Source organism: Zootermopsis nevadensis, unplaced genomic scaffold (assembly GCF_977971745.1).
Source record: "Zootermopsis nevadensis isolate Lab colony 2312 unplaced genomic scaffold, Znev_1.0 Znev_ptg000008l, whole genome shotgun sequence".
Classification (NCBI taxonomy): domain Eukaryota; kingdom Metazoa; phylum Arthropoda; class Insecta; order Blattodea; family Termopsidae; genus Zootermopsis; species Zootermopsis nevadensis.
Window position 1 is genome coordinate 16,438,938 of NW_028259140.1, and position 24,535 is coordinate 16,463,472.

General features: G+C 40.4%; 1 protein-coding gene across 6 annotated transcripts in view; it reads left to right on the plus strand.

Annotated features, from left to right (window-relative positions):
- The window catches only part of LOC110838095 (TBC1 domain family member 4-like), a 206,942-nt gene that overhangs the window by 110,745 nt on the left and 71,662 nt on the right, over positions 1 to 24,535 (plus strand). Inside the window, exons 1-2 of one of the 6 annotated variants that reach the window (XM_087345288.1) lie at positions 12,860 to 12,980; positions 14,549 to 14,664. The exons of 3 other annotated variants lie outside the window; for them this stretch is intronic. In XM_087345288.1, coding sequence (XP_087201414.1) covers positions 14,584 to 14,664 — 81 coding nt within the window. In that variant the 5' untranslated portion in view covers positions 12,860 to 12,980; positions 14,549 to 14,583. Of the gene's footprint in view, positions 1 to 12,859; positions 13,251 to 14,548; positions 14,665 to 24,535 lie in introns of those variants that run through there. 2 more of the 6 variants (XM_087345286.1, XM_087345287.1) reach the window with 2 other exon arrangements.

Here is a 24,535-nt window from a genome sequence, read left to right on the forward strand (position 1 = left end):
AGCGGTACCGGCACAAACTTTCATCCTTCCTCTTTAAAACGAGACTAAGATGGCGGCGCTATGTCTAATTTTAGCCGAGGTATTGAAGTTTGAAATTACTTCGACAGAAACTGTCGCTCATCGCCCGGCATCGATTTTAAAGATAATATTAAAATATGTCTTAAAAATTTGTTGTGGGGATGTGCAGCGGCCAAAGGTCGAGTCCAGTGGCGGTCTTCGGATTTTCATACAAAAGGCAGCCAGTCAGTTGGTTAATGCTAATCATGGAAATATTCCGTGTTTTTTCAAAGGACCATACGAAATTCGTAAATACACTCTGTGGGTAAAATGCAGTTTTGAATGTTGAATAAGTAATACACAGATTATAAATCATCACTGTACTTGAAAGGAATGTTATAGTGAGGGAAATATAATTTGGTTTCTCAGACAGAATCGGAGAATGTTACATTTTGTACAGGTCGTGGTTATTTTGTAAGCTGTATTGTGGCTGTGCGGAACTTTGGGGCGATGTCTGATAACTAACAAATATTATCATGGGAATCTGTACGAAAGAAAATTGTACACAGAAATAGATCACGAAAATGCAGTAGACAATTACGAGTGTAAAGTTTCTGCCAGACTTTGTATACAGACGAAAAAAATCTTCTTGTATTTGCTTCCTAGAACTTTCTTGTTTCTGAGAAATGTTATAAAATTCATTTATGAAATGCGACTGCAAAGCGAGCCTTTACTGAGTTCTCTGTATGGTATATATCAGTGGTATTCAACCTGGGGTACATCTTAGGGGTTACGTTAAATTTAAAAATGTATATATTATTTTATGATAAACACTGAATAATCAGTAATGTAATTTGTTTAATTTATTTTAGATGTAGATTATATACTATGTATAACTCGAATTATACACCAACGACTTTGGGGGTACAAAGTTGAAGAGAAATTATATCTGGGGGTACGCGAAGACTTCCAAGGGGGAACGTGAAATTTTTTTAAAAAAAAAAAAAATAAGATAAACACTGAATAATCAGTAATGTAATTTATTTAATTTATTTTAGATGTAGATTATATGCTATGTATAACTTGAATTATACACCAACGACTTTGGGGGTACAAAGTTGAAGAGAAATTATATCTGGGGGTACGCGAACATAAAAGTTTGAATACCACTGGTCTATATTACATGAGAAAATAAGTTTATATCCGCTCCTTCAGCTGTTGGCCATTGTATTTGATCACAATCTGCAGTGTAATGTTTGTTTTCTTGATTAATTGTTTCAACGGTGGTAAATTACGTCAACACTATTGATTAATTATTTGGTGATTAACTGTTCTTATACGACGGCCAAAGTTATACTTTGTCAACTGGTAGGATGATTGCACATGATGATTTGGAAAATAATCCGGAAGAAATCAGTCATAAACTGTTTCAAGGTATATTCTAGGACTTTCCTCTCGAGGCCAGGAAGGAACGTCCCATTCGAGATAACCGGCCTCCGAGTCGTGTTTGGGCCATGTTTGTAGCTCCCTGAACACAAAAACAGGAACCCGTCCTTGAAGACCAGGCGAGAATGTGGGAATTCGTCTCCTCCAAATGGGAGTTCATCTCTCGACGCGTGTCACAATTTAGGATTAGAGTTTCTTTCCTGTTCGGTCCCAGCCATCTTATCATTCGACGTTGTACATTTTATGAACCTATATTAAGTGTGTAAATCCACGGTGGTCTAGCGGTTAGAACGCTGGCCTTGTAATCCTGGGGTCCCGGGTTCGATTCCCGGCGGTGCCCGAATTTATAACTTGTGTTGGGCAAGGCCGTGGTCTAGGCAACACGGAGTTTTCCTCCGTGGCATCCCAACAATTACTCCATTCACACACAGAAGAAGGCAATGGCAAACCACTTCTGGATCATCTGCCAAGAACGTATATGAACAGGTCCCAGTCCGAGAAAAGGATGGAAGGATCCTGTTCATATGGACCTGTCGTCAGACAGAACACTAAATAAATAATAATAAATAAATAAATATTAAGTGTGCAAATCCCACCTCATAACCTCGTTCTTCAGCCATGTTGGTTTTACCGATTTAACGAAATGAAAATGTACGACGCCCATTTCAAATTTCGTCCAAATTCGTCCCGTAGTTCTCGTGTTGAATCTTGCGAACAGACAGGCAACAGGCATGCGTTCATTTCCTTCACATCAAGCAAATACTATTGCATTACTTGCCATGACTCGGTCCGCAGAACATCGTTTAAGGCTTGTGAAACTCTAGGTTCCACCATCTCCATTAGTCCAGGAATTTTAAGGTTTAATTAACAGCATGTGATTTCATTCATTAACTGTGAACTACTTCCTCTTAGGGTTTGTCGGTTTGTAAAAACCTGGGTTTTTTTGGGATAAATTTGTAAAATTCGAAAACTGATTTTTAAAATTTAAAAAACCGGTTTTTTATACTAGAATTAATATGTAAAAATTTCTGTTAAATGAACTAAAAAATTTAAAGACTGAAATTAGTTCCAAATTATTAAATGCTTTAGAAGTACGAATTCAAGAAAGAAGACAAGTTGGATTCGTAGCCCTTTTGCTATATTTGCAAAATCCAAAAAACATTTCAACAAAGAAATCTAGTGAATTTCCACTAGAATCGAAACTCGATATTATTAAGTTATCTGGAAAAATATTGTCTTGAATATATCCAAATTCTTGTATGGAAACACATTCCGATGACGAATATATCGGAGACGGAGAAACTATTTATCAGGGCAATTCTCTAAAAGGAGCCATTGAAAAATCAATTCATAGGTTTCTTAAGGGACCTGAAGAAATAATATCAAATATGAAGACACTGAAGGCCGAATTTTCAGTATTTGAGGCGACCAATAAAAGAACAAAGAATTTGGATTTATTATTTGATGTCCTGAAAACGATAAAACCAAGTTCAGTAGCCAGTGAGAGAGTATTTTCTATTTCAGGCAATTTTGTATCTAGAATAAGAACAAGATTAAGTAATCGTTCAGTGGACATTTTATGTTTTTTGAAATCATATTTCCTGAAGAAAAATACTAAATGAAATAAAAATTTATATTTTGTACGGATTTTAGTTTTTTATTTGGTTTCGTATGGAGTATATTTTATTTTGTTATATTTTTGTAGTTCCATAAATATTAAATAAACAGAAATTTTTTAAAATAAGTATAAATATTTTTTACTGTTTTATATTTTGGGTTTTTTGTAAAAATTCGAAAACCGGTTTTTTCAAAAGTCGGTTTTTTGTATAAACCCTATGGTAAACGTACATTTACCGTGGGATAATTTTGATTATGACTTATCAGTCTGCCGTACAAGTTGTCGACAACATTTTTTAATTTTGTTTTATGGCGTCATGTGTACCAAATGTAGACCTAATCCTTTAATTTACCTGAATTTAAAATCTAACGGTTTTTGGATGTGCCCCGCGTCTAATTTTGAATAGGCTTCAAGCACATTAACCTTGAGAATACAACTGCAATGTTTGACGAAACGTGGTTTAATACTTTATATTCGGTTCACACCGAAAAGCTGAAGTTATATATTGAACTGCATCGCTGTGTTCAGTTATGGGCTGTAAGTTGGAACAGGTGCATTGGATTGTGTTGGACTGCCAAGCAGTCTGATCACCAGTTCCACGCAACCCACGTGGGAATCATGTCCCTTGCTATTTCCGTCACCACGTTAGCCAAAAGCCAGGTCTCAGCCCGGTTGCTACTAGCACGGAAGAACAACAGCGTTCAGAATATATTACGAGCTCGTGATTTATGCTCTCGCCAAATAAGGTGTATTATTTGGCTGATTAAATAAAGGAATACGACGTGGATGAGGTTTACGAGCTGTACGCACAAGATACAGAAGAAATACGTGGAACTTTTTAGCCGGATGTAACTCCAGGATAGATAGGATTTTGTTGGCCTAGGCCAGGGGTGGGGAACCTGCGGCCTTAAGGCCTCATGTGGCCTTCTAGGTCCAAATTTTACATAACAAATCCTTTTATTTTTATTAATACATTTTTAAAGACGCCCTTAAGGTCACAAATGACGGACACCCATCTAGAGGATCAACAAACTGTGGACCTCAATGCTGCAACCAAACATTCAAATGCTCTCCAACAAAAACCAGACACAACAAAGTCATTAAAAGATTAGTTAACTTTAAAATTAACAAATAGTTTTCATTTTTTGAAATTATTAAGTACATAGTAGTTAGATTTTTATTGACTTATTCGATCAGATCAAGATACCGTTTAATGGGAGGTTTCTGTGAACCTGTTAGTAGGAATTTCGCATTTTAAATGTGGTTGGTGTCTTTTATGAAACTTTACAAAGTGAAGTTTTCCTTCACAATTGTTTCAACGGTTCTGATTAAGTACGATTTGACGTACTTTGATGGTGCCTTAGAATATGCCATGACACTTCCTTCCACCCATTCGATGTTGTAGGGGAGGCCGGGGAGCGTTGCAACAAGTTTCACTGCCATCTATGATTGCCACTCATGTACCAGCAGGTGTTGAGGTCTGTTTGCCTTTGTTTTCCCCCTGAAGAATAGTTTCAATTATCTAAAAAGTAATTTTCATTTATATTTTTTTTAAATTAGGCAACGTTTTGGTACAATTTAAATAAGGTAGGAGTAAGATACATAGGAATAACGCAAGGAAATTTGGAACGACTAGAATTGCGATGATAGCTTCCGGTTCCGTACTTACGACATTTTAATTACTAGGTTTTTGTTGCACGCAGTGCAAAGATGAGATGAAAGTCAGCGCTTATTCATGATTGGAAAAGATTATTTGGACCAAGTGGAATCTGGTACGAATTGAAATTGAGACTTTGGTTGTTCTGTGTACTTCACAGCACGAGACCGAACTTGGCCGAGTGGTTAGCACTCCTGCTTCGTATTCGGGATGTACCAGTTTCACTTCTCTGCCCGGAGACCGGCTGTCCTGGCTGAGGTCATCTCTACCTTAAATTAGGTCACGACCGCTTCCTTCCACATCCTTTCCAATTCATTATTCACTGTCATCTTCTCATACGATGATATAAAGTCTGAGCTACTGAAGAACGTCGTTAAATAAACTATAATCAAATACAAATTTACGTCATGAGCGAGGGCACATAATGGGTCCGTCTGCCTTGATTTTCCTAGCGGATAGGTGACGAACCTCACCGGTCATTATTGCGCAAAAATTATCCCGGATATGTTAGTGCGACAGTGGCCTATGGGCATTGTTTGAACACATTTTTCTTAACAATGATCTTGGATTGCATTTGTTACGTTGCGTCATTTTATTCCAGTCTTGTTTGCGTTATTATTATTATTTAGTGTTCTGTCTGACGACAGGTCAATATGAACAGGATCCTTCCATCCTTTTCTCGGACTGGGACCTGTTCATATACGTTCTTGGCAGATGATCCAGAAGTGGTTTGCCATTGCCTTCTTCTGTGTGTGAATGGAGTAATTGTTGGGATGCCACGGAGGAAAACTCCGTGTTGCCTAGACCACGGCCTTGCCCAACACAAGTTATAAATTCGGGCACCGCCGGGAATCGAACCCGAGACCCCAGGATTACAAGGCCAGCGTTCTAACCGCTAGACGACCGTGTAAGACACTAAAATACGCTTTCGGTTATTGGGCAACTGGATTGGGTGTAAATTCTGGGGATGCGATGTGATTGGCTGACTCAAGAGGCAGACCTTAAAAATAGAGGCATCACACAAGGCACACGTGAACACGGCACAGAGATACCAGAGCCCAAATAACACTCCTACCTACGATGAGTACAATTATGTTTCCTGCAGACAAGGAGCAGAGTAGGAAAGTCTGCCCTCTAGCGACCATACAGCTGGATCGAATTTATTTTACAGAATGTTTTGAGTTGATGCAAGTGACGGATTATAATTAAGGTATAAGAAAAATCTCATCCCGTTTCTTAAATTTGTGTCTTCAGACACCAACACTACGAACGTAAAAACAACAACAGTGCTGATCTTTTTATATCGAATCATTTGTAGCGGATTCACTGGCAACCACAGCAGAGCAATGTGGCGTTATGACAACGCAGTTGAGTAACTCTGAAGACAATTAAGTTTTTTTTACTTGAAACGACTGATGTCCATAGAATCTTGTAGAATGGTCCAGGAATGCGAGAAATAGAACACAGATTAAGAGAAATACTAGAAAATCAAAAGAAAAACTCGAGTTTTCTTTAAATCTCTTCTGATCACATCGGACTGCTACCCAGTGAAATAGTTGCCTGGTCCATTAATGTTCTCTCACGTTTTACGTGAGATCAAACAACCGAAATATATCATTATGCATCCCCCGAACTATTTTCAGCGTCTGAGGTCTCAGAAACATACTTCGGCCCCAATACCAGCGATCCTGACTGAGACGTTTTGTCGTTTTTTAGACTTCCCAGGCAAATGCCGGAATAAGACCTTAAATTTGACTACAGTGTCTACCTTGAAAATGTATTCCAATTAATAAACCATACGCAAACAAGACCGCCACGGTGGTCTAGCGGTTAGAACGCTGGCCTTGTAATGCTGGGGTCTCGGGTTCTATTCCCGGCGGTGCCCGAATTTATAACTTGTGTTGGGCAAGGCCGTGGTCTAGGCAACACGGAGTTTTCCTCCGTGGCATCCCAACAATTGCTCCATTCACACACAGAAGAAGGCAATGGCAAACCACTTCTGGATCATCTGCCAAGAACGTATATGAACAGGTCCCAGTCCGAGAAAAGGATGGAAGGATCCTGTTCATATGGACCTGTCGTCAGACAGAACACTAAATAATAATAAGATGAGGTGGTCTAGCGGTTAGAACGCTGGCCTTGTAATCCTGGGGTCTCGGGTTCTATTCCCGGCGGTGCCCGAATTTATAACTTGTGTTGGGCAAGGCCGTGGTCTAGGCAACACGGAGTTTTCCTCCGTGGCATCCCAACAATTACTCCATTCACACACAGAAGAAGGCAATGGCAAACCACTTCTGGATCATCTGCCAAGAACGTATATGAACAGGTCCCAGTCCGAGAAAAGGTTGGAAGGATCCTGTTCATATGGACCTGTCGTCAGACAGAACACTAAATAATAATAAGATGAGGTGGTCTAGCGGTTAGAACGCTGGCCTTGTAATCCTGGGGTCTCGGGTTCTATTCCCGGCGGTGCCCGAATTTATAACTTGTGTTGGGCAAGGCCGTGGTCTAGGCAACACGGAGTTTTCCTCCGTGGCATCCCAACAATTACTCCATTCACACACAGAAGAAGGCAATGGCAAACCACTTCTATATCATCTGCCAAGAACGTATATGAACAGGTCCCAGTCCGAGAAAAGGATGGAAGGATCCTGTTCATATGGACCTGTCGTCAGACAGAACACTAAATAATAATAAGATGAGGTGGTCTAGCGGTTAGAACGCTGGCCTTGTAATCCTGGGGTCTCGGGTTCGATTCCCGGCGGTGCCCGAATTTATAACTTGTGTTGGGCAAGGCCGTGGTCTAGGCAACACGGAGTTTTCCTCCGTGGCATCCCAACAATTGCTCCATTCACACACAGAAGAAGGCAATGGCAAACCACTTCTGGATCATCTGCCAAGAACGTATATGAACAGGTCCCAGTCCGAGAAAAGGATGGAAGGATCCTGTTCATATGGACCTGTCGTCAGACAGAACACTAAATAATAATAAGATGAGGTGGTCTAGCGGTTAGAACGCTGGCCTTGTAATCCTGGGGTCTCGGGTTCGATTCCCGGAGGTGCCCGAATTTATAACTTGTGTTGGGCAAGGCCGTGGTTTAGGCAACACGGAGTTTTCCTCCGTGGCATCCCAACAATTACTCCATTCACACACAGAAGAAGGCAATGGCAAACCACTTCTGGATCATCTGCCAAGAACTTATATGAACAGGTCCCAGTCCGAGAAAAGGATGGAAGGATCCTGTTCATATGGACCTGTCGTCAGACAGAACACTAAATAATAATAGTCGTAGATGGGAGGATAACATTAATATGGACCTGTCGTCAGACAGAACACTAAATAAAAAAAATTGAAGCATTTCGGCTTCGTGTTAAATGCATCATCCGCCTATAAAGTGCCTTACTGACTAAAGGATTACCTACCATTGACTGCACTGTGATGGTTAAGGCTGAAGTTAAGTATTTGTGGAACGTTACCCCTACACCAGCCCCTGTATTTTCATGGTGTGATAACGGAATGCAATGGTGGGTCCTCAGCCTTTTGAGAGGTCAGGGGTCGCAGTCAACCGTTTCTTGTCGAATTATTATCTTATAAATTTGCACGATTTATTTAAACTTATTGACGATTTATTAAAAATGATACTAACTTACAATTGCAAGTGGGTTCTCACGTTATGTTATTTTATTCCGCAACAAATTTATTTATTATTATTATTTTGTGGACTTATCACTTAAAATTAAATGTTTAAAGTTGGCTATAGTTATCTAAACGGACTGCATGACTAGAATTTGATTCCTGGCAAGGCACCACGTCCACTCAGGCTCCGGATGCACCCATAATTACACTGTCCTTTCCCGTGGGACAGGAAAATGACCACTCAACTCCATCTAGTGTCGAGGTTAAAATTCTAACCCATTTATCTGTCCCTCCCTGTAAGGATTCCAGCACTCCGCCCCACATTCCAGAATCGGACGCACTAGTGAAGTGTAGACTAGACTTTTAGTGTTACTATTCCCCTTCTTAGAACACGCATTGTAAAATGAAGTGCCTTCCAGGCTTTCTTCGCCGTATAATTTACTAGATCAGCCCAGCTTAAATCGCTGCTACTACAATTCCACCTATCTGATCCAACATTGGCGTGTGTTGAAGACAATCTCTGAATGTCTGTGAGATTATTTTACGTATCCACTGACCAGAACGAGTCTCGCTTCGAAATAACAAGTTTTTTCGACGTACGCTTTACCCATGAGGCCTTTTGGACTGGAATAAAAACATTAGCGACTATTTGTTTCGACTAACGACTGTAAAATTTGCCAATGACATCATAAACCACAAATAAACAACATATACTGTAGGTAGTTGGGATATCCTCATCCAGACTAAAAACCACACACCAAATTTGTTCTAACATTCTATTTTCAAGATTAACTGTACAGCCTACATAATCACAATTATTGGTGGTAATCAGAGTGAATTTTAGACGTAACTGATCAACTAATGATCAGATATTCTAAATCGATCATAAACTTTAGAAAACCAAGGGAATCAAATGGGACAGCATGTCAGCTCCATATCATGATCAAGAGATCCTCCCCCTTTCAATTTCAAATGCCGAATTAAATTACTCGGAATCTTTTAACAAAACTACCAGCGTACAATGAAGGCCTCTAGTCTATGAAGTTAGTTATGTAAACGTTGTATTAGACCCACAAGTACAGTAGCCTTTAGAATAAATTAATCTGAATAAAAACTACACACATAAAACTTGTGATGCATTCGAAGTTCTATCAAAATCTGTCTAAAGATACGGATATCAAGAGATCGTTAAGTAGAATGGGCCTTCAATGTTCTTAAATACATTAAATCTAGAATAGCCCCCCCAAAAAATTCACTGTACGTCTATCGTAAGTGTAATCTGATTCGTCCAGTCTTCCTTGGGGCTAACCTACGATGACGTCAGACAAGATGGCGTAAGTGAGAGCGCGCATGGCGAATGCCAGTAAAGCGTTAAGGCTTTGACCGGGATGTTCTTTTGTTAAATCTTATGTGGTACCGCCTGATTCGACTTCTAATGGTTAAGTGAAGTGTTTTCTTCGCGGTACGGTCTGGATTCGTAAATATTATGAAGACGAGCTTCGGCTTCAAAGGGTTAACCAGCTGATTTTCGTAATGGTGAGGTGTAGTGTTTTCTTCGCGGTACGGACTGAATTCATAAATAATATTCAGACGATCTTCGGCTTCAAAGGGTTAATACTCAATGTCCTACGTGAGCGACAACAAGCGAGCTGTGCGAGCTGCATAAGCATCATGGGGTGTCATGTGACATAAGGGAATCGCTTGTTGTGTCCTACGTGAGAGAAACACACGGCCTTCCTGCGCATGTCCCTTCCGTGTACTGCACAGTCAGAGCTTCCTTGCGCATGCGCCTTACTGGAAAGTGCAGCGACCTGCGCGAAAATATCAAAATATTTGATCTCGGATTTTGGCCGCTGTAACCTAGGACAGCGCCTCACAAACAGCCAATGCACGATGTCTCCTATTCAGTGGGTATCGGGTTTATTTCCTCGGGGTTAAAGCGTCCGGTGATTGAAGCTAACCACTCACCTCCAACAAGTGCCTAGGTTAAGAAAGAGTGGAGCAAAACCTCCACTCCTCTTGCGTCTGCATGGAATGGAGCTTATTTAAGCGCCAGGGACAATTTGCCTATAAGCGATTAGAATACTCAGAGGACAGAATCCAACTACCAGAAGGCGCGAGGCATTTAGACACGTACGAAGACAGTACGGCATTATCTTTCGACAACTTGCGACTGTTGCATTCCAAGGTTTAAGGTTGCCGCGACAAGTGGAGGACGAACATGGCAGTGGCACAGAATTCAAACAGTTATAGCCGGCCAGCAAAAGTTGACCGGTTTCCAAATCTATAACGTCCCAGTTTAACCTTGTTTCGCAAACTGGGATGTTCATGGAGACCAGACGCTCTCAACCTGCGGCCCGCGTACAGTAAAGGTAGTTAACAAAGTACCACGCCATGCAGACGTATGGGGGAGTGGCGGTATAACCTCGACACTAGATGGAGTTGAGTGGTCATTTTCCTGTCCCGTCCGCCTATCCCACGGGAAAGGACAGTGTAATTATGGGTGCATCCGGAGCCTGAGTGGACGTTGTGCCTTGCCAGGAATCAAATTCTAGTCACGCAGTCCGTTTTAGATAACTATAGCCAAGTTTAAACATTTAATTTTAAGTGATAAGTCCACAAAATAATAATAAATAAATTTGTTTCAGAATAAAATAACATAACGTGAGAACCCGCTTGCAATTGTAAGTTAATAGCAGTAGAAGGTGCGTAACAAAGCCGCCATTCTAAACATCACCGCTGACACGCTGGGGCGTGTGTGGGAAGGAATGGACCATCGTGTAGATGTCTGTAGAGTGACAAAAGGCGCACATATTGAGCATTTATAATGCAGGTAAAGAAACTTTGAGAGTTTTGCTACATAATAAAACAAGATTCGTATTCCTACCTCAATTGTACTACGTGTAGTGATTTTTTAAAATCTTTAAAATCTTTTTGAATAACCCTGTATATACACAGACACACTAGTTCATCATCGTTAGTGTTATTCAACATGTGTTTTCTTTTCATTTTCCGATAGTCTTTGGTGGCAAGTATTTATGTGTAGATACATATTTATGTCAATGTATAGTATGACGAAATCCGTTAAAGCCCCCTAGTCATTGACAAAGCAAACGAAGCCCACTTTTTGCAATTCAGTGCCACCATTTTGCTGATAAATCTGTCAGTTTCTGTCTCGAAGTAATTGAAATCAGATACGTATTCCCATTCTTGCTCGAGGTGACGACGAATGCGTTGTAATTTCTTTATACCGGGTTTACAATTTATGAGGCTGCGGTCGTGCTTGCATTGCGTGGTCGGCCGGCGCTGTTGATGTCGGCGGGACTTGTGCGCGTGAGTCACGGGCGAGTCAGTTTCAGTGCCGCTAGTAACAGGGAGCTGCGAGTGTTTCTCGTCACTGATACATGTTATTACATTAATTGTTCTTATTTGGCATATATTTCGACTAAGAACACACGTTGCTTAATACTATACACCATATTATCAACGTCAATCCCCAACGAGGGACGCAATGAAACTGATTCGCCTGTGACTCGTGGGAGGAGCGCGCAAAACTCCCGCCCACATCAACAGAGCGCCGGCCGACCATGCACTCCAAGCACGACCGCAGCGTCATAAATTGTAAACCAGGTATGTTCAACGACCTTGAAGCTGTGGTTATGATTTATTTTACAAGGAGAGAGGCGTGGGAAACGTACATAAATGTTGGTAAATTACGAATATAAGTGGATCGATGCCTTCATCTTGCACTCGTTTTATCGCTAATCGAAAACTAGATTTGCGTCACTGCGGTTTGAGAGTCACATCGTGCACGTGCAAGGCTCACAGGAGGTGCGTAAAATGAAGACTCCCCGGGCACTGCTCAGGAAACTGCCGCAATGTGAAATGTTTCTCAGGCCCTGTGACGTGTTGTAGTCCTGGAAGTGTTAAACAGCTCACGGCAGTGAGTCCGAAGATTTCTGTCTTCTGGGTTCTTGCGCTGTGTAGTCTGGTCGATGTTAACCAACGTTTCAGAGGTCATACTGCCTCCGTCATCAGGGCGATTCTTAGTATGAAGATTTCTGTCTTCTGGGTTGTTGCGCTGTGTAGTCTGGTCGATGTTAACCAACGTTTCAGAGGTCGTACTGCCTCCGTCATCAGAGTATGAAGATTTCTGTCTTCTGGGTTGTTGCGCTGTGTAGTCTGGTCGATGTTAACCAACGTTTCGGAGGTCATACTGCCTCCGTCATCAGGGCGATGAGTATGAAGATTTCTGTCTTCTGGGTTGTTGCGCCGTGTAGTCTGGTAGAAGTTTACCAACTTTACAGAGGTCCTTGCTGCCTTCATCATCGAGGGTGACGAGTGAATTATTTGTTCTGTAAGTCAGTGACTTTTGACGATTTATTTTAGAGTCGTACGCTGAGCTCTTTCCACAATCAGAAGTGTGCACAAATGTTAAGAGAAACGGTGCTACTCTCCGGATAAATTTAGAGATGGTGCGTCATAGCAGAGTGAGAAAAGCGTCCGAAGAGGAACAGGCGACTGCAGTCTGTTTCCTGCGCGCGGAATCACAGGACGCTGTCTGAACCGTCTCTGGTTTTCCGGACGTGCAAACGACAATCATCAGTGACTGTGTTGTGATAAGTGTATGTGTTCTGCGTTGTCTTAACTGGATTCTTACAAAATTACTCGGACAGGTTAAGCTTGTGCTGTTTCACGTTTAATCGGACAGTGAGTTTCGAAAAAGTAAAACGTTTTTGAGTTACTTGCTTAGCTGCTATGGGTGGGGAAGATGTATGGAGAGAATGATCCATTCAGCTGGTTGGCAGATTTCCCGTCTTTCACGAGATCGACATCTGGAACTCATTCTGGGCCAGATTAATCCAGAATGCATCCTCGAATGCTAGTTCTTTAAGGTAGTTTTAATAGTATTTTCCATCTGTCACATGCGTGCTACACGTCTGTCTCGTGTATCTCGTGTTACACGAGAATCAAGGGATTGATGAACAGTACATGCATTTCTCCATTCTTTTGTTAATTCTGCCTTTTAGTTCAAAATGTTCTCCTCAATAACTTCTTCTCAGACAGTGTTAATCTATATTCTTGCCATGGGGGAGGGGAGACAGACAAAGTTTCAAACCCATGAAAAATGACAGGTAACATTATAAGATGGCTGTCTTTTGGGGTTGTAAAATTTAAACTTCTACCAGAATTCACGGCGTCTCAACCCAGAAGGCAGCCATCTTCGTACTCACCGTCGTCGAAACATCAAATCCTACACGTAACATAATAGTTTTGTGTAATCTGTTTTTGCAATTCTGAGGAGCTATTCCAATGCAGACAGTCGTCTGTTTTTACGAAATGGACGCTGTTATGGTTGATAATGTTAGGTTAGGTTCAAAACGTTTTTTCGAGAACATATTTCAACCCAGAAGACCTGGAACGTTAGTGCGTGAGAGCTAATTGCTGTGGGGAATATTTTTGTAGAGGAATTAGTATAAGGCTGAAGAAAGTAGCCTAATTAGAAGCTTCACAATGTGTACACTTCACCACGTAGTCTGTTATTATGGTGGCCTAGTGAAGGAATATGAGATTGACGTATTCGGAAATCTTTTAAGCGGGCCTCCTACACATAGATATAACTTTGATATTAATATTGACGTGTGATTTTGTGGATTTAATCCATATGGATCAGGATATGACATCGTGGTGAGTTTTTGTTAACACGGTTATGAATATTTTGGAAACATAAATGGTGGGATATTTGTTTACTAGTTGAGGGACAATAAGATTCTCAAATGGGCTTTAAAGAACACATGAAATCTAAACTTTAACTCAGCGTTCTGCATTCTTTTCTCTCATGGATTTGTTTAACGATGCAGACTTCACGTGGTGTCAGATATGATACATTAGTATAGTGAATGTTGAACTGGAGTCATATGAAGTAGCATAGTATTTACCAAGAGGTCGTTTAAAGGTAGACCCCACTGAGAAAGTCACAAAGGTCGCAGTCAGTGTACCCAGTGTCCCATCGAGCATTCGAATGAAGTAACTCCCAATTCAGAAGCTAGAGTTGTGGATACCGATTTCCTGATGCGTGTGTTATCCACGAACTCGTAAGAACAGGGCCAGACTAATATTTAGTAAACGAAGTCCGATAAGTCATGAGACAGCACAAGAGTTTCGTGTTACTGATACTGGTCGTGTCATACAGCTGGCTGTTTGTGGATTGCATGGCTTCGAGGCATAATGATAACTGTGCCGATCAACATCTCGAGTCCGTACCAGGCTCAGGACAGTGAGGCCGGCAGTCTCGGGCGGTCCCCCAAGGTAAGCAGCAACACGTCAGAACTGGTGTTGTTATTCTACCTTAGACGTCACAGGTCAAAAATTGATCAGATCTTCTGCATCCGTCAGATACTAGAGAAAAAATGGGAGTCCATCAATTGTGAAAAGATTTTTAAAAAAACCTATGCCTCTGTTGAGAGAGAAGTGTTATACAATATTCTCATAGAATTTGGTATGTCAAAGAAGATAGTAGGTAAATATGTATCTGAGACATTCCTCATCAAGAACGGTCTAAAACAAGGAGATGCTTTGTCTCCCTTGCTCTTTAACTTTGCGCTAGAATACGCCATCAGGAAGGTCCAAGGTAGACAGGAGGGTTTGCAATTGAATGGGACACATCAGCTATTGGCATTTGCTGATGATGTTAATTTATTGGGGGACGATATGAATACAATAAAGAGGAACGCAGAAGTTTTACTAGAGGCTAGTAGACAGGTGGGGCTAGAAGAAAATTCAGAAAAAACTAAGTACATGTTAGTATCTCGTCATCAGAAGACAGGCGGGCAAAATTATCTTAGGATGGCTAATAAATCCTTTGAAAGGGTTACAAAGTTCAAATATTTGGGAACAACAACAACAACAAATCAAAATGATACTCGTGAGGAAGTTAGGAGGAGACTAAATTCCGGAAATGCTTGCTACTTCTCAGTCCAAAATATTTTGTCTTCCCGTCTGATTTCTAAGAACCTGAAAATTAAAGTATACAAAACAATAATCTTGCCTGTTGTTTTGTATGGGTGCGAAACATGGTCTCTCACTCAGAGGGAGGAACACAGATTGCAGGTGTTTGAGAATCGGGTGTTGAGGAGGATATTTGGGCCTAGGAGAGAAGACGATGGGGCGTGGAGGAAACTGCATAATGATGAGCTTAAAAATCTGTACTCCTCCCCCAGTATTGTCAGGGTGATGAAGTCGAGAAGAATGAGATGGGCGGGGCATGTAGCGCGCATGGATGGGACAAGATGTGTGCACCGGGTACTGGTTGGGAAGCCTGAGGGGAAGAGACCTCTGGGGAGACCTAGACGTAGATGGAGGATAATCTCAGGCGGGATCTATGGGAGATAGGAGTTGAAGGAGACTGGATTTTGTTGGCCCAGGACAGGGTCCGGTGGAGGGCTTTGGTTAATTCGGTGATGAACCTTCGGGTTCGGTAAGCCATCTGGTTGATTGGGTCCACTATTTGAGAAGCCTGAGGGGGAAAAGACCTCTGGGGAGACCTAGACGTAGATGGGAGGATAATATCAGGCGGGATCTGTGGGAGATAGGAGTTGAAGGAGACTGGATTTTGTTGGCCCAGGACAGGGTCCGGTGGAGGGCTTTGGTTAATTCGGTGATGAACCTTCGGGTTCCGTAAGCCATCTGGTTGGTTGGGTCCACTATTTGGGAAGCCTGAGGGGAAGAGACCGCTGGGGAGACCTAGACGTAGATGGGAGGATAATCTCAGGCGGGATCTATGGGAGATAGGAGTTGAAGGAGACTGGATTTTGTTGGCCCAGGACAGGGTCCGGTGGAGGGCTTACGTTAATTCGGTGATGAACCTTCTGGGTCCAACTCTCAGATATCCATCCAACCAAAGTTCCGCTCGCAAAGGACATATCGCCTGATGGGATCATCCTCCCACCAGTAGTAATATCATAGTCTGAACAAGTAAAGACGATCTCGTTAGCGCATCCAATTCTGTCGTTTGTAAGGCGTCGCTTACGAATTCGGGCCATGAAGGGGTTTACCTCGCGCACAGCTCCATCTGCAGATTTTTGGTTGGTGAGTTGGGACGTGGTCAGTCTTGAGTTGATTGTCTATCGTGGATTTTGTGTTACCGACTGAGCGGCTGTATCACTTTGCAATCACTGATTACGATATAAACACTGGTAGCACGTAAGGCCCGTTTCACACTGGCGACCAGTCGCTGAACGACCACCAGGTAGAAAAGCTAAGTACGAGCTTACACACGAGGGCGACCGCGACCAATGGCCGCCGTCGACCAACAAGCAGTCAGCGACGCACGGGAGACCAACGACCACGAGGTACCCAGATGGCAATCACGTGTTCACGTTGCGGGCGACTCAGTCAGCGACCAGAGCTCAGAGAGGTGACATATCCATTGTTTCTTGCTTTCCCCCGTCAGTTCAAGTGATCAGTATATCATGAGTTTTGATGCTGAAAGATTTATTTCGGATGTAGAGTCACGAAGAGCCATTTGGGACCTTACAAGTCCCGATTATGCAAACAGGGAGTTGAAAAAAAGTCAGTGAGAAGAGGTTGTGGAATTGTTTGACGAATTTTTATCATTATAGTGATCTCCTCGACGTCCATATTGCTTGACTGCTGATGCCTCTGTCTGCGCTTGTCGCTGATGGTTTTGGTCGTTCAGCGACTGGGTCGCCGGCCCTAAAGAATGCATTTTTTTTAGGCTGACTTTGTTGATGTAGGCTCGTCTGTTCCCCCTGTTCTGAACATTTTGTAGTGTTCTCAGCTGTGTCGCATGTACTGACAGCATCTGAACACTGAGTAATTGAGCTAGGATTGACTATGAGTGATATATCGAAGAAACAAATGACTAACTTCTCAGCAAATCGAAGTATTTTATTTTAACGCCATATTTTTGTAGCCAATTCATGAGATGCAATTACAGTATAAAATAATTCTTGTTGGTACAATGTGATTTTATTTAAATTATTTATTTTAATCCGTCTTATCACAATATTTTAAAATTTCTTATAATTAAGATAATAAAATATCATTGATGTTCCATATCGATTGATCGATTTACATTTCGGAACATTCGATCAATCGATATGGAACATCAATGATATTTTATTATCTTAATTATAAGAAATTTTAAAATATTGTGATAAGACGGATTAAAATAAATAATTATTATAATATTCACAATATGACGCAATTACAATATCTTGTGATTTTATTTACTGATTCGTGGTAAAGGGTAGCTGAAATCTGTGTTTGTATTGTTAGTGCTTAGCTGTTATTGGACTTTTTGGCTGTTATTAAGCACTCTAATAAATGAATTGATTTGAATATGACGAAGATTTCCTTTGGTAAAAAGATCGCGCTTATACGCTCTCAGTATTATTTCAACAGTGCAACGGGAAATATGTTTGACCTGGTATATTTTACGAAAAGTCTCCCATGATTATCGGGTTATTTTTGAAACTAAACCTTGAACGCAGTGTAAACACATGCTCCTGGCTGTAGGCCAGGCGTCCGTTATTATCATGACTAGTCTTTTGGCGACTGCTGGTAAGGTCGTTTGATTTTTAGGATCTGTTACCAATAGTAAGTTTTCGTAGAATTTTTGATCACAGATGTATAATTGAGTGTACACTTACATTTACTCTGACGAACTTCACATTAACGTATTGATAAGGAGCATATAGACGTATGTGAACTCAAGTTTACATTTCATATACATACAAACATTTCAGATGAAAAGTTAGTCTAACATGATAACAGAGGGCAAGTGGATGGTGTATAGATTAGGCATACAAGTGACGTTTGATGGGCATATGAACTATCGACTCGAATTAGATCGAAAACAAGGGAAATAACATTTATAGGGGCACAGAGGTAAATCTCAAAGCATTCTTAACCTTAAAAATAGAAAGACGTGTGTGGTAACCTTTGTACCAGCTCTCAAACCCGGTGACGAATAGTGGTTTGACGTGGCCCCCCCCCCCCCCCCATATATTTCCCTTCTGAGCGGCCAATCGTAAACTGTCTGGCCAAACTTTACATATGTAAGATATGAGAGGCTAGAAAATGCATGTCCTACGCCTTACACTCAAACCCTTGCATTGTTTTAAAGTATTTCTTTGTTATTTTTGTAGCTGATACAGCGAACCGAAGTTTGAGTGATCGTTTTAGAGCTTATTAAATTATTGCTTTAGTCATGGGCCACAAAATTAACAGTAACCTCCTCTACAGCAGTGGTATTCAACCTGGGGTACGCGTAACCCCGGGGGGACGCGAAGACATCTTAGGGTGTACGTGAAATTTAAAAATGTATATATTATTTTATGATAAACACTGAATAATCAGTAATGTAATTGATTTAATTTATTTTAGATGTAGATTATATACTATGTATAACTCGAATTATACACCAACAAATTTGGGGGTACAAAGTTGAAGAAAAATTATATCTGGGGGTACGCGAAGACATCTTAGGGGGTACGTGAAATTTTTAAAAAATATTATTTTATGATAAACGCTGAATAATCAGTAATATAATTTATTTAATTTATTTTAGATGTAGATTATATACTATGTATAACTTGAATTATACACCAACAACTTTGGGGGTACAAAGTTGAAGAGAAATTATATCTGGGGGTACACGAAGACATTTTAGGGGGTACGTGAAATTTAAAAGAAAATATTATTTTATGATAAACACTGAATAATCAGTAATGTAATTTGTTTAATATATTTTAGATGTAGATTATATACTATATATAACTTGAATTATACACCAACAACTTTGGGGGTACAAAGTTGAAGAGAAATTATATCTGGGGGTACACGAAGACATTTTAGGGGGTACGTGAAATTTAAAAGAAAATATTATTTTATGATAAACACTGAATAATCAGTAATGTAATTTGTTTAATATATTTTAGATGTAGATTATATACTATGTACAACTTGAATTATACACCAACAACTTTGGGGGTACAAAGTTGAAGAAAAATTATATCTGGGGGTACGCGAAGACATCTTAGGGGGTACGTGAAATTTTTAAAAAATATTATTTTATGATAAACGCTGAATAATCAGTAATATAATTTATTTAATTTATTTTAGATGTAGATTATATACTATGTATAACTTGAATTATACACCAACAACTTTGGGGGTACAAAGTTGAAGAGAAATTATATCTGGGGGTACAAGAAGACATTTTAGGGGGTACGTGAAATTTAAAAGAAAATATTATTTTATGATAAACACTGAATAATCAGTAATGTAATTTGTTTAATATATTTTAGATGTAGATTATATACTATATATAACTTGAATTATACACCAACAACTTTGGGGGTACAAAGTTGAAGAGAAATTATATCTGGGGGTACACGAAGACATTTTAGGGGGTACGTGAAATTTAAAAGAAAATATTATTTTATGATAAACACTGAATAATCAGTAATGTAATTTGTTTAATATATTTTAGATGTAGATTATATACTATGTATAACTTGAATTATACACCAACAACTTTGGGGGTACAAAGTTGAAGAAAAATTATATCTGGGGGTACGCGAAGACATCTTAGGGGGTACGTGAAATTTTTAAAAAATATTATTTTATGATAAACGCTGAATAATCAGTAATATAATTTATTTAATTTATTTTAGATGTAGATTATATACTATGTATAACTTGAATTATACACCAACAACTTTGGGGGTACAAAGTTGAAGAGAAATTATATCTGGGGGTACACGAAGACATTTTAGGGGGTACGTGAAATTTAAAAGAAAATATTATTTTATGATAAACACTGAATAATCAGTAATATAATTTATTTAATTTATTTTAGATGTAGATTATATACTATATATAACTTGAATTATACACCAACGACTTTGGGGGTACAAAGTTGAAGAAAAATTATATCTGGGGGTACGCGAAGACATCTTAGGGGGTACGTGAAATTTTTAAAAAATATTATTTTATGATAAACGCTGAATAATCAGTAATATAATTTATTTAATTTATTTTAGATGTAGATTATATACTATATATAACTTGAATTATACACCAACGACTTTGGGGGTACAAAGTTGAAGAGAGATTATATCTGGGGGTACGCGAACAAAAACGTTTGAATACCACTGGTCTACACCATATATAACGATTTTATAGCCATGACTCGGTCTCGAGAGCCACGTTTGTGAAACAGGGTTTGATGCTCTGTTGAAAGTGAGGTTGACATTAAAGTAGAAGTTCCCACCAATCAAATGTCATAACCTGTCTCTTTGTAACTTTTACGTTTAGTAGACCGTCATTAGATAACCGAAGAATTGTTCGATGTGGTCAGGTGTGGAAAGTAGGTCGAACAAGAACTAGTTTTATCAGACGTAAGAAGCTTTCAGGGGTGAATGTCTTTAATGCCCAACGTTTCGGAGTCTGCGTCCACCTCATCAGGGTTTGATGAAAATCGGTAAACGGATTTAGAATTTTATTGCGAGGCACGTGAACACAGCATGATGTTCTCATTCTCCCACATCTTAGTAATCTGTATCCAAGGATCTGTCTATTTCTGCCTGGCTACTCGTCCATTCGTCTGCACGATCCACCCACCTCGTTATCTGCTACGGAGTTTTGTATACATGAAAGAATGAAATGTTTCTAAACGTTTTCTGTTTCAACATCATCGTAAATCGTGACAGATCTGTTCAGCAAAGACAACGATACGTCTGCCTAATTTGAAGAAAAATGTAAATGATATTTCCAAGGCGTGAGGATTGAAGACGGGCGTTGATATGAAGATCGCATTTGCAAGTTGTAGATTTGTCGACGTGTGTATTAAATATTATTCGAAAATTTCCATGTGGAAAGTACGAAGAGCAGGCGTTCATTGTGACATTCGGAGGAGAGCGCGTTGTTTGCCTGTGACGTTCTGTTAACGAGCGTAAGGTAATCATTCAAAATATCACCGTATTAATTGTCCTACACTGTCGAGGATGGAATTGCGAAGGAATCAGATGTTTATTTAAGATTTCCGTGGTCTGTTGTTGATTATAATTCTGAATTAACCTTTTGAGTACCAGGCTTCCAGATTTAGGTACCACAGTTACGCTACGCTGTGCATTTGTTGCGATAAAACAATGCATCTTTCTTAAAAACCCACATACGAGGTGCGATCGGAAGGTTTCTAGACTGCGCCTATAAAAACCCGTACACTTATCTCAGGTATTAAATTCATCCATCAACCTCGAAGTAGTTCCCCTGGGAGTGAACACAACGATCCCAGCGCCGCTGCCAAGCCTGGAAGCATCCCTGGAAATCTTTCTTTGTCAGCCTGTCAAGCACCATCTGCGATTCTGCCTGAATCTCTTCTATCGTCTCAAATCTCCTTCCCTTTAGCTGAATTTTCAACTTTGGGAAGAGGAAGAAGTCACACGGCGAATAAGGAGGGTGCGGGATGACGGCCATGGTGTTTGAGGCCAAAAACTGCGGAACTTTGAGGGCGGTGTGCGCTGGCGCGTTGTCATGATGCGTCGCATGTGGAGTTCTTCCTTTAGAATCAGCTGACAGGTCCCATAGCCTATCCCAACAATGTCGCACAAGTCGTTGATGGTACGACGTCGATCTTCGTAACATTTTCGGGCGTTGTGCTCGAAGATGGTCGTCCAGAACGCTCGTCATCATCGACAGAGGTTCGGCCATTTTTAAAAAGTGAATGCCACACAAAAGTTTGTGCACGACCCATTGCGGACTCCCCCAAATGCTTGCTTTAGCATTTCATAGGTTTCCGTAGCCGTTTTGGCGAGTCTTTGGCAAAATTTGATGCACACGCCATTCCGAAATCGCAGGAGGGTCGGTGTAATGCACTACCAAAACGCCCGTAACTAAGAAACAAATGCTAATTCGATGATGCCGGCTGGCACACTGATTCAGTATGAATGTAGGCCCAACCCCCTAAGGGCAGAAGCTCGTACTACATCCGGTTCGCCCGCTATTGACACAGTCTTTAAACTTTCCGATCGCACCTCGTACATCAATTAACTACATTACGTATTGTTCACAGGAGTTTGTTCCTCAAGCTAGGTCTTTGCAAGATTGTTTCCAATTGAAAGGAATATTACACGTATTTACATTTTCCACCATCATGAGATTCATGTTTTTAAAAATACTCTGATATGAATGTATTTACATCAGACTTTGAACGAATTGTGTGAACATTTCTTTTCCCCAAGACAAACAACTGTGGAATATTTTGTTTCTGTTTTGCATGCACACAAAGATTGGTTTGACAAACATTTATCCACATAATTCAATCTGCTATTTGAGGGTTGGTTTGGTTGGTACACGTAGAAATGAACCAGGGGCCTTACAACAGTTAGTGTTCTTTCTGTAGACGCTGGTGTGATTGTGATCTTGGTTTTGTTTCCACAGGAACAAATTGTTTCTTAAATTACAAGTGGGTCATTTCAAATCATACGGCTTCTGTATTATAATTTACGAAAACTTAATAAAAACTTTTTGTTCACTTGAAGTTCTGCAACTTACGTCAGAATCTTGACCATCCTGTGACCTGTATCAGCTTTGCTCTTGCATTATTTACACAAAAATCTCCCTCAGCTTCAGCTGTACCTGCCTCCGTTGTCTTTCCAGCATCCTGCTCTGATATCTCTATAATCTCTGCTCACAATATCCTTTTTCTTGAAGATTTCCGTCTTCTGGGTTGTTGCGCTGTGTAGTCTGGTCGATGTTAGCCAACGTTTCAGGGGTCATACTGCCTCCATCATCAGGGCGATGAGTATGAAGATTTCTGTCTTCTGGGTTGTTGCGCTGTGTAGTCTGGTCGATGTTTACCGACGTTTCGGAGGTCATACTGCCTCCATCATCAGGGCGATGAGTATGAAGATTTCTGTCTTCTGGGTTGTTGTACTGCGTAGTCTGGTCGATGTTTACCAACGTTTCGGAGGTCATACTGCCTCCATCATCAGGGCGATGAGTATGAAGATTTCTGTCTTCTGGGTTGTTGCGCTGTGTAGTCTGGTCGATGTTAACCGACGTTTCAGAGGTCATACCGCCTCCGTCATCAGGGCGATTAAAATATGAAGATTTCTGTCTTCTGGGTTGTTGCGCTGTGTAGTCTGGTCGATGTTAACCGACGTTTCAGAGGTCATACCGCCTCCGTCATCAGGGCGATTAAAATATGAAGATTTCTGTCTTCTGGGTTTAGGTTCACGCTTTAAAGACTGTGAAACCTCCGAAAGGAAGCCTTGTGCTCCACCTAGGAGTTACAGGAACTAATGTGATGTAGGAGCACACACTTGCCAACTTACACAGATGATCCAGTCTTAAAATACACGTTGGTCCTTTAAATGTTCAAGGTTCTGTGTTCGAATCTGACTGTAGATTAATATTTAAATTAAAAGAAACATTCTTTAGACTCCCCGAGCTTTAACCGCGGATAACTCGACAGTGTTGATATTTTCTTCCTGCCTTCCACGGATTAGTCTAAAAATGTCTGTTCCTACGTCATAATTTACATGTGTTGGTTTGCACTGAAGAACAAGTTTTGGGAGTATCTTTACCTATTCTGTTCAAGTAGACTAACGAATTTTCTCTTTGTGTATTATTTATTTTACTCAATAAATATTTAGCCCCGTGCATCTCTGGTTTCATTTTTCCCTATCTGGTAAGTCCTCTAGACATTTTTGTTATTAATATTACAAAAAATATATTGTTCTTTGTAACCCCAGTTTCACATTCGTGTAAAAGTGTCAGAATTTCCTTCAGTTCGTGAAACCTAACCTCATTTCTTTTCTTTTTGATTTGGTGTTGCGGTTATCGTCGACTTGATTCTCGTGTAATTTATCATCTGCTTTCCAACTTCATAGAAATTGTATTTCGAGTCGATAAATTGTTAAATTTGCTCTGTGATTGAGTTTGGGGTGTTTAAAACAGCTTTAATGAGAACCATAATACGTATTAGGCCGTGCTGGAGACTGTCTCCTCGAATCCCTAAACTTTTGGGGGGCCAGAACCCTGATCTGAACTAATTATGGCTATGAATAACGTAGTCGGCGTTGTTGAAGAGCATATCTTATACCAAAGCATGGCCGAACATTAGCTGGCATCTGAGAGCTGTGGCTGG